The 10996-nt window shown below is 38.8% G+C and overlaps 1 protein-coding gene across 1 annotated transcript; it reads right to left on the reverse strand.

Moving 5' to 3' along the window:
- Nucleotides 1-508: 508 nt before the first annotated feature.
- On the reverse strand, nucleotides 509-9948 carry LOC148307329 (R3H and coiled-coil domain-containing protein 1; the record flags this gene model as incomplete). The annotated part of the gene is made up of 8 exons (XM_088263543.1): nucleotides 509-648; nucleotides 768-885; nucleotides 2486-2722; nucleotides 4512-5359; nucleotides 5470-5539; nucleotides 6719-6783; nucleotides 7790-7939; nucleotides 9818-9948. Coding segments are annotated over 7 exons (1569 nt in total), but the record flags the coding sequence as incomplete, so codon positions are not given.
- Between the last annotated feature and the right edge of the window lie 1048 nt (nucleotides 9949-10996).

Here is a 10996-nt window from a genome sequence, read left to right on the forward strand (position 1 = left end):
AGTCAATTAAATCGTAAGTAATAAATTATCAAGCTCTTACACCGACACCGTTGTCAAATATTGAATTGTGGATATGCATATTTTTATACAAATGAAATAGTAAATGCAGTTTTAATTAACATATTTTCCTGCACCCTTCAAATGATGCAATGAACGGCTACATTAAATATTACAATTACTCTAAATGTGAATGTTGGAGAGTATCACAATCTCTCGTTGATCCAAACACTTTGTAATGATTATCCTTATGGTAATCATGTGTTCGGGAGGTGTTCCCAGACGCTGCTGACAGCGTCCACTGAACACAAATATAAATGTTTGGAGAGTATCACAATTTCTCGTTGATCCAAACACTTTGTAATGGTTAAAACCTTACAGTAATTGTGCGTCGGGGTGCCGTTCCCAGAATCGGTAGCGTCCACTGAACACAAATCGTGACCCTGAAATGGAACGGAGGTGACCTCATTTCGAAGAATGCACCGCACTATCCTACCTTAATCTTAGCGCATTGCGGATACGTCATTTTTTATAAAAATATAGGTTCAAGGCAATAAGACGCAAGGAAGATATCGGGTTATATACTATTTGGTCGTTATACGGACGTAGCTGCATCTCGTAACTCTCATCACCTGTTAATGACTCCGGCATCTGGAAACAAGAAGAATAGCTGATATTATAAAAACAGCAGTACCCGACTCGGGTCTTAAATAACTCATGAAGTGGATAACTGAATATAATAGTTGACGCATCAATGTGTCGTCACCTACGTGTGGTGGTTTGAGGTGGAGTTGTGTGGGGCGGAGGGGGGAGGGGGGGCTCACGATGAGTCCGCGAGGCTGCCGTCCCACGCCGCCTCGCGGTGCCGGGCCGCCAGTCGCTTCTTCTCTGGAACCACACGCACACAATACGCTCAGTACATGAACATGACATACATTACTGACTAAGTGTAAATTCGGTTACGGTCAATATGTTGTAATGGTAAATAAAATAAAATAACCGGTAGTCGACCTTTCCGAGTCAACTTTGCAAGATAGTAAGATGAATACACTAAACCTCTATGTCTACACTCCTCAGATTACATTTTGCCACTTTATACAACAATAAATCTAATACCCAATTCATCTCCATAAATTTCCATGCAAACACTACCCACAAATAGTGCCAGTCAAAATGTTCATTTCCACGGTTCTACGCATAAATAATTTTATAGATAAAACAAGACATGGTACGTGGATCAACATGCGCTTCATACCATAATGATGGAAGTGCAGGTAAACAAATATCTTTAGGCAGGCATCTGATATGCATGCTAACGTAGAATAAATAGCCAGCATCTGTGGGCTTTTTAAAGTTCAATGGCAATTATATAAAAATATGCTTGTCAGCACATACAATCTTTAAAAAATTGGAAAGAAAAGCAAGTTAAAATGGGGAAAATAAGGCAAAAACCATGGAAAAAGGATAAATCATTGCCTTAAGTTAAAAAGAGGTATTACTGTATTCCGAAGTTAAAATATTATCAAACGGCGATTAGAAATACCATGTTAAAAAATATAACCTACAAACAATTGTAGGGCTGCAAAGGTACACCACGATTGTAGCGTTTACTTAATGTACTAAGATGTTGAACGTAGCAAGTAGCTAGGTCTTGATACAATCCAACGCTACATTTGCTTGTCTGAAGTTCGTCGCAGTCATCCATATAAATCCGAGACATTCGCAATATTACAACATTAACTAATTTATAGATATAGATGATATAGATGAAAGTAGACTGAATGCAGTCGAAATGCGATCTCTCAGAAGAATGTGTAACAAAACGATGTATGATAGATGTGCGAATAGTGAAATAAGGAAAGAATGCAAAGCTGAGATAAGCATTATCGATAAAATTAAGAAAGGTGTGTTGAGATGGTTTGGACATGTAGAACGAATGAGTGAGGAAAGAACGGTAAAACAAATTTATGAGGCGAATGTTAGCGGGAAAAGAAGCAGAGGAAGACCGAGAAAAACATGGCACGATCAGGTATGCCAAATACTTGAAAGTGGTCAGGTTAGGAGTCGTAACAATCAGCGGGTATGTATGAGGAGATGCATGAACGTGGAAGAGGCGAAGAATGTTTGCAAGGACAGAGTGGTGTGGCGCTCTATTCTCTCTGCCTACCCCTGCGGAGAAGCGGCGTGATGGTTAGTTAGTTAGTTAGTTTAACTAATTTACAAACGGCACAATCATACTGTATGACTAATGTAGCGTTCCATTGTGTTACATTAAGCCACGCAGTACACTGCACGAACACTACTCTCCAACTGCACTTTCTTACAAAAATGCAAGTAGAAATAATCACTGATGTAGTTAATAATCACTGCGTGTTAATGTTAGTAAAAATAATCACTAGCGAAGACCATTACAAACTAAACTTGAATTAGACTATTAGATATTTAGGGAACAGAGTGTGGGTGAGTAGCAGTAGGGCGGTGTGGTCACCTCGGGCCTGCGTGAGCACGCGCCGCTCCTCCTGGCGCTCCTGGGGCGCGGTGGGCAGGCGCAGGCCGAGCGCGCCCGTGACGAGGCGGCGCGCGAGGGCGGCGCAGGTCTCGGGGCGCGGCCGGAAGGGCTGCAGCGCGGCGGCGCAGCGCCGAGCCTTGAGGCGCGACTCGGCCGTGGCCTCCTGCAGCGAGCGCGTGCGCACCATCGGGTGCGAGTACGCCAACACCTCTTGGGCTACACAACAACATTGTCCGCATTCAATCTACATTTCTTCTAACGCACGGAGGTCTGCGGGAACACTAGTCCAGTGAGGAGTGACTTGTGAACTCATCATACAACAAGAAAAAGGTAACTTATCTTCAAACATGAATGTCACTAATCGTATGATAATGGATATTATTAAATAAATACATATTACAAAAACAAAAATAATGGAAAACCATTTAACGAATAATATTTCTATTTTGTATATTAAAAGGATTGTAAACTTTGTGGTATGGTAATATAACACTCTCCTTATCATTCATGTTTCACTTTGTGTAATACCACTTTAAAGTGGTATGACACAAAGTGAATGATAAAAGATAAGGAGTGTTAATAATATTTGTTTGAATAAAGTTTAATACTACTAAGAGTACACATTTGGTTATATTATATTTACAGAAAAATGAAGGGACATTTTCCCATGGAAAACCAATAATTTTATTTGAATTTTTTGTTCTTGTATTTTTACAAAAGACTACGACTTAGTTGTGAGATCAATAAAAATATCACTGACTTAAGATGTAACTGTAATCATCCTTTCAATCCACTATACATCTCGCCATCTTATAAAATGAGAGATAATGAATTAAATTTTGTTTAGTTTTCAGATTTATGTTACATATTATAAATGTTAAAAAAAATAATAAAAATAAAAAATCCCTTACTGCACCCCAATGGTGCATAGGGCACTGCTTCATATAAACGCAGTGTTATCTCGATCGATTACACATGAAGGAAAGGTGATCAGCCCTCCACTTCAGGTACCAGTCCAGTGTAATATTGAATAAATATTGGAGTGAAAAAATCACTTACATTTATTAAACCCCCCTGGGAATCGAACCCGGGACCTCCAGAACGGTAGGGGAGCATGCTGACCATTACACTACGGAGGCGGACAATAAATGTTACTATTAATTATTTTTATTATTATTTTATTAGTTTACTACAGCATTTAAATATTAAACAACAAAAATAAACATACTATTTTAAATGTTTCGGCCTTGGACTAATCTACAGGGAAATGATAATTCCATCAAAACAGGAGTTTTGCCATAACTGTGCGTAAGTACATCCAATGTGTACATTCCAACAGCATTATATATCACATAAACTGGTTACATGCAAAATTCAAACCTTGAATACATAAATATGTGTATCCTTTCACTCAATAACAAAGTTTGGAAGCAAAAAACTGAACAAAGAATGCGCAAAATTTCAGGAATTTGAGACAATCTAGTCTTTAGTAGAATGGGAGATTTATTATATACTTTTTCTATTAGTTACGCTGCACTCATTCCAGAACTTACAATACTACAAAATAACTCACTATGTCAAAACATAGCGTAGGATTTTTTTTATTATGTAGAACTTTTACTTTCTTTTCATTAAGAAAAAAGTAATAATTTGAAAAGTTATTTTAAAAAGGTAATTTTTTATATAAATATTTGGCAGGTGTTAAAAGCTCACAAATTGCTTATAAAGGTAGTTTATTCCAAACATGTTTCAAATATAAGGTATACCAAATATCAATAGAAACTGTTTATTTCAACTCCATTGTTGTAGTATAGATACATACACCAACATTTATAGGGCATAATGTGCCTAAACTACTATACCTGACCCATAAATAATTACTAAAATCTCTTGGACTTTCCTTCATTCAATACTCGGTAATGTATCTATCTTACTAGTGCAACAAACAAAACAACATACTAAAACGAGTGCACATCCTCAACCGTAATACTAATAGAGTTCTTACCTATCTTGGTGCTGCTGAAGACCAGCAGCGCGTGGTTGTCGTCCACCCACTTGATCTCGAAGCCCGTGTCCTTGAAGTCGGAGAATACGGACAGGAAGTCGGTGTCCTTGAACTCGGAGGGGAAGGCGTACGCCTCCAGCACGTGGGACAGGGGCGAGGGCGCGAGGTCTGCGGGCGGCGCGCGCGGCGAGCGCACCGCCACGCGCCCCACGGCCTGCGCCAGCTCCGCCAGCAGCGCCGGCTCCAGGCACTCGCCGTCCGAGTCCAGCATCGCCTCCCAGTCCTGCTGCGAGGGGTCGAACCGGCGCGGCGAGCCGTCGCTGTCGGCGTCGCTCGCCTCGGCGCCCGCCGCCGCCGCCGCCGCCGCCGCCGCCGCCGCCGCCGCCGCCTCGGCCGCCACCGGCGCCGGCTCCGAGATCACCAGGACGTCCGAGTGGAAGCTCTGCTTGATGAGCCTCCGGTTGCTGCGGTTGATCTCGCGCGTGGCCCGCCGCAGCTCCGAGCCGTCCGTGTCCTCGTCCTTGTCGGCGCGCGGCTCCATGATGAGGCGCCGCGGGCTCACATGTTCCTCAGGATCATGGGCAGGGTCGCCAGGATGGCCAGCAGCTGCAGCAACAGCAGCACCACCGTCAGCACCATGCTCGCTCACAGCCGGCTCGGCATCGGGCGGCGCGGGCGCGGCGTCGCGGGCGTGCGGCGGCCGGTACACGTTGCAGAAGGACCTGTCCACAGTGCGCTTGGCAGGCGGGGAGGGGGAGGGGGCGGGGCCCGCGGGGGGGTGCGAGCGGCGCGCGCGCGGCACGTACACTTCACGATCGGGGCGGCGAGCCTTCGCCGGAGTATCGCTGCTGGAATAGTCGGCACGTATTATAAATAAATCACTAGCTGGCTAGAGCGCTAGAGAACATAGGAGCGATCGAGACGGTGTCTGGTGAGAGAATGAAGCGTGCGCAGTTACCTGGTGGTGGAGGGCGGGCGGCGGGCGTGGGGGGGCCGGTAGGGGGCGGGGGGCGGAGCGGCGGGGGGCCCTGTGGAGCAACACACTTTCACTTTGCCAGTTATACAATAGTGGCCCAAACATTACCACTGGAGGATTACATAACACATCAGGAAGTGGAACATGTAACACATTTGGCTCATTAATATCCACAGCCCGTGTGGTTCACAGGCCCGCTGACACCATTCTTCCAGTGAGCATATTCAACTTTTTATGGCTAATTAAACTGAATTACAAAATACACCATTTATATAAACTATTACGGGTATAATATTTGTTATTCATAAAATAAACACATTATGTTCATGTACAATTTCATTAATCATTAAATAATTTTCAATAAATAGTGATATGCGCAACAAATTAACTCATATCTGTATCCGTGCTCCACTTTACGGGTGGAATTTAAATAAATATATTTTTTTTAAAGAGCCTGAATAATAAAGTAAAAAAATAGGTGGTAAATAAATAAATGATTGAAATTTTCCTCAATAAAAGAATTTAGTTCATTTTTAAAAATAAAATAAAATTTAATCAGTAAAAAATAGCCATGCATTATCAAACCAAGAATAATTTTGTTTTATGATAATAATATTTGTTAGTGCCAAAATTATGAGTAAAAATCTTAACCACGTAGTACATTCAAATGAGCAGTGTTTGCAGACAAGCCGTGTGCGAACCGGAGCACTGCTCGCGCATTATAACATAAACCACCAAACTGAGCTCGCCAGTTGCCAATTTTTCCATAAATTACCAAATTTAATTTTCTTTTTTCATTATTATAGTAAGACTTCTTTAAATTTTTTGTATTAGGTTAAGCTTTTTTTATACTTTTATTTATTGTTATATATATTTTTTAATTTATGTGAGTCTCTTTAAATAAAAAAATACATTTAACCTGATATTTTTTGAAATTTTTATTATTAATTTTTTCGTATAAAAATAAGACTTGAGATTGACAGAAACATCCTCTCACTGGTTGACTGCCAAATAAATATGTCAAAAAAACCTGATATTGTTAGTTTTATTTTTGTGAAGAAAAAAAAACAAGATCATAAAGTGGTTAATATAGACTTGTGAAAATTATAATAATAAATTTAAATATACATTTTTAAAAAAAAACTAACAAATGCACTCTTTTAATTCAACCAATGTTCACATTTTTGTATAAAAATAGTCAAATGTCATCGTAAAAATTGTCATGTCATACCTCGTTGGTCATTGTCTGTATTCTTGGTGACTCCCATCGCTTCACTACTGCGTCCTACGAGATTGCTGAAATCACAAATCACACAAAACACTCAGTTGGCTGGCAGCCAATACCCACATGTGGCATGTGGCACAAGGCAACATTATATTCTATTACGATGCCAATCCAAAATGTTCAATTAGAGGGGAAAAAACCCGGACAATTATCCATACACTTACATCGTAGACTGCGGGATCCTACAAAGTATCCATTCGGACGCCATTACTCGGGGCTTGCAAACATTAAAAGCAATGCCACCCGTCGCATCGCTGAAACTTGCAACGCAAATACAGCACACTCAGTGATCGGTCATTCAAGGTGAGACTAGAGCCAGGGTTCGTAATATTTGGGAATGAATACCCATAACCTCCCCGGCAGTTCCCTAGCCTTAAAGCTATTAGCTTGTCAACACAAATACAGCACACTCAGTGATCGGTCATTCAAGGTGAGACTAGAGCCAGGGTTCGTAATATTTGGGAATGAATACCCATAACCTCCCCGGCAGTTTCCTAGCCTTAAAGCTATTAGCTTGTCAACACAAATAGGGCATGTCGCCATCATAATGTGCCCCCAAAAATATGGTAATCGCGAACATTTTTTTTGGCTGGTTTGTTACTGTACATGTCAGTATTATAATGAGTATGTTACCTGCAAACCGAGGGATGTAAAATAAAATACCAGTATTTACATAAATTCAAATGACGACAAGAAATGTTAAAATCAACAAACAGCCATTAACAATTAAATAGAGAATATGCCACGTAGAATTCACTTCCTGTCTACCATATCTCATTATGACAAACTTATGACAAACACTGTGTCTCGATGGCACATCGACGGTTGAAGCGCAACACATTCAAAGTTGGTCACTTCAGCCTATGTTACAGTTACATCGAAGCGAGGGTGTGCTGCCTCGAAAAGCTGTCATCTATGTCAGATTCCACTAAAACTGACCGACTCGGGGGATAATGATTGATGTTGAACCTCACACGACGTTCCCTGGCTAGGTGGTAGATGGACAAGTGTCAGTACCTGAGGAGCTGGTGCTCATGGCAGACGACGTTGCGGCGGCGCTCCCCAGCCCCGATGGAGAAGGAAAGGATCCCGAGCCCGCGGAGGGGCTCCACGCAGCGGTGCACGAGGTAGCGCCGGTAGTTACTGTACGGCGGGAACACCACCACGCTGTAACACAGCCACTGACCAGCTCACAACAACAGTATCGCTACCTCACAACCATACACAGACACTTCTCGTTGGGAACTTGTTACTTTGTTTCCTAATCGTATAAAATCAGTCATCCTATTATGCCCCTTTCTGTACAACTACTCTTAACATACGGTAGAATATAAAAAATTAAAAAAATATTATCACTTTATAATTATTTGTAGAGTTTCTTAATCTTTTTCATGCTCTTACTGCACAAAAGCAAATTTAAAAAAAAAAATTTAGCATCGTCAAATTTTATTGAATGAAAGTCAAAGTTATTTTTAATAATAATAATAATAAAACCCTTATCCGCACCCCAATGGTGCATAGGGCACTGCGTCATATAAACGCAGTGTTATATTGATCGTTTTACACATGAAGGAAAGGTGATCAGCCCTCCGCTTCAGGTACCAGTCCAGGGTAATATTGAATAAATATTAGTGAAAAAATCACTTATATTTATTTTACCCCCTTGGGAATCGAACCCGGGACCTCTAGAACGGTAGCCGAGCGTGCTGACCATTACACTACGGAGGCGGACTAAGTTATTTTTAATGTCAATTTATGTTATTTTCAAGTAATAATACAAACTAAAAAGGTACTAAACAACATTATCAATTTAAATATTTTATTATCATTCTTATGTTTCTGTTTACTGCTCACCTTAAACAAAATGAAGCGTGTATTTTGCATACTTAATTTTTCATTACGAATAAAAAAATATTTCACTACGATTATTAATAGAAATAGAGATTTTATTAGAGATAACAGGGAACTAAATTTCCTGTTATCCTAGAATCACTTTCGTGTAGGAAAGGTGCGGGTTGAGAGCCAAATATAAAAACTAATCTAAAAAAGAATAATCATCTTCATCTAAAAGTATTTTCACCTGGACATGTCTGACAAATAAATCTGCAATTTGCTTATTTACAGGAGAGCAACTTTAAGTATACAATTGGTTTATGGGAGAAATATGTAAAAAATGTATATTTTAATAATAAAAATAAAATGGGAAAAAACAATAAAGAGTGTGAAATATAGCAACATAGCTGTTATTTGGCTGATGTTTAATATAATTTGTTTTTCGAGTTATGATTGTGAAAAATTATATTGGATATAAATTAAAATTCTTAAAGAATAAAATAATGATTATTTTTAATTGGAATTACTACAGATCCGACTTTATCGTTTGAATGTCTCGATGTAAACCAGTTTTATATTATAATTATTTATTTGAGATCACAATTTATAATGGTTATTTAGGTATTAAGACTATCGAGCGAAATAGCCTTAAAATTATTCAGTTAAGGTTACATTGTTCGTTTCCATCCTTCTTTTAGTGTTTTCAGTGTATATTTTGAAGAAAAATATACATTAAGTGGTTGAATCAAGTAAGCAATAAATAAACATAATGAAAACACATCGCAGTTATATAAATAAAGTAAACTATTATTTTTCAAGGGTCGTATTGAATTCTAGTATAAGTTTATTTACTTTTGGAGTATCCCGAGAGGTCAATGGAATTAATGAGATTGTTAAAGTCATCGGTGAATACGTGAGTGCGGATACAAAACGCGGTGAGTGTTTATGTAAGATTCTGTTGCGGCGCTATCGTGATATACTTTCACTTTCAACTATTACATACAGTTGTGACATCTCTTCCTCGTCGGAGGTAGTTATAGGTAGAATTGAATACACCGTACACAAACTAGTCTCGAACGCGCTACACTCACTTCCGAGAGAACGCGACCGTATTTCCAAAATATAACTATACACAACACATAAGAATAATAATCGAAGATACTTTCGTTTTAGCCGCGGATAAATTATGTTTAAACAAAGCGGGTACCGTACCAATTTTCCTTTTTTTGTTCTGCGAAACATTTTATTACGGCAGTTACGTCATCGACAAAATAAGTGTCTGCTAAATTTAATAGCTGGTCTACACTTTTGGAACCCAGCTTGATTGATTGGAGGGAATCACTTTTTTGTTAACGAACGAAGAAGACAATAATAAAACTCAATGACAGTAGACGTCGTCCATTTTAATTTCAACTTTTGACTTAGCGCGCAAGCGCCAATCCCAAGGTCGTTACGTGTTCGGAAATGTACCTACTAAAATGTTACGTCTGGTTATTACTCTGTGGTTATGTCATAGGTACTTACTTGTGGCGGCAATGTTCAAACGTACATGCTGCAGGTAGAATATCGGAATAAACTTTAAAATTGATAAGGTTACCTATATTTTCCGATAATCTCTTTTGACCAACGCCTTTATCAATTAATGGAAATTTTCGGACTGGAAATATACCATCAAAACATAATACATTTTTGCATAATTTCTATGAAGAAAAAATATATGCTATTCACATAAATGATCACAACCAGTCTCCACTTTCAGAATATTTTAAATTTGAAAAAGATAAAAAATAACTTTTAGACAAAAAGATTCATAACACAGCTAACACAAGGCCTGTTACATCTATAACATTCTCAGAATGAATACAAAAATTTGTCAGACAAATTTTTATCTGCTCAATAAATCAACTCTTATAAATTATGTAATTTTAGATAGTTTAGCACATATTATGTGAAACACAAGTGTAGTGAAATATCGATAATAATTTGCATAGTACGGTATAAAAAGTGCAATGCCTTATTGCTGTATCTGAAATCTAATTAACCTTACTTTGTTTATTATCCGGCAAGTGATCGCTGTCTGAGTGTTTCGCTGAATGCAAATTGTTATTGATTTAAATGTTTACATCATCACGTCTAATGTCTAAAGAGATTAATGATTAAAATCATGATTGAATATTGCTTATATTAACAACACTAATAAATATAAAAAATTAAAAATAAAACATTTTTCATTATCAAACATTTATTTTCATCTTGGTATAAAAACCTGTCACAAATACAGTTCTTTGATAGTACAGAAAATGTTACATTATCATATCTGCCGACCTCGTGGTCCCAATCCCATTTACTGGTAAATGTAACCACTCCGTACTTCACCATCTAATAACTAAG

Source organism: Brachycentrus maculatus, unplaced genomic scaffold (assembly GCF_059751285.1).
Source record: "Brachycentrus maculatus isolate JH-2025_06_01 unplaced genomic scaffold, ASM5975128v1 h1tg000201l, whole genome shotgun sequence".
Taxonomy (NCBI): Eukaryota; Metazoa; Arthropoda; class Insecta; order Trichoptera; family Brachycentridae; genus Brachycentrus; species Brachycentrus maculatus.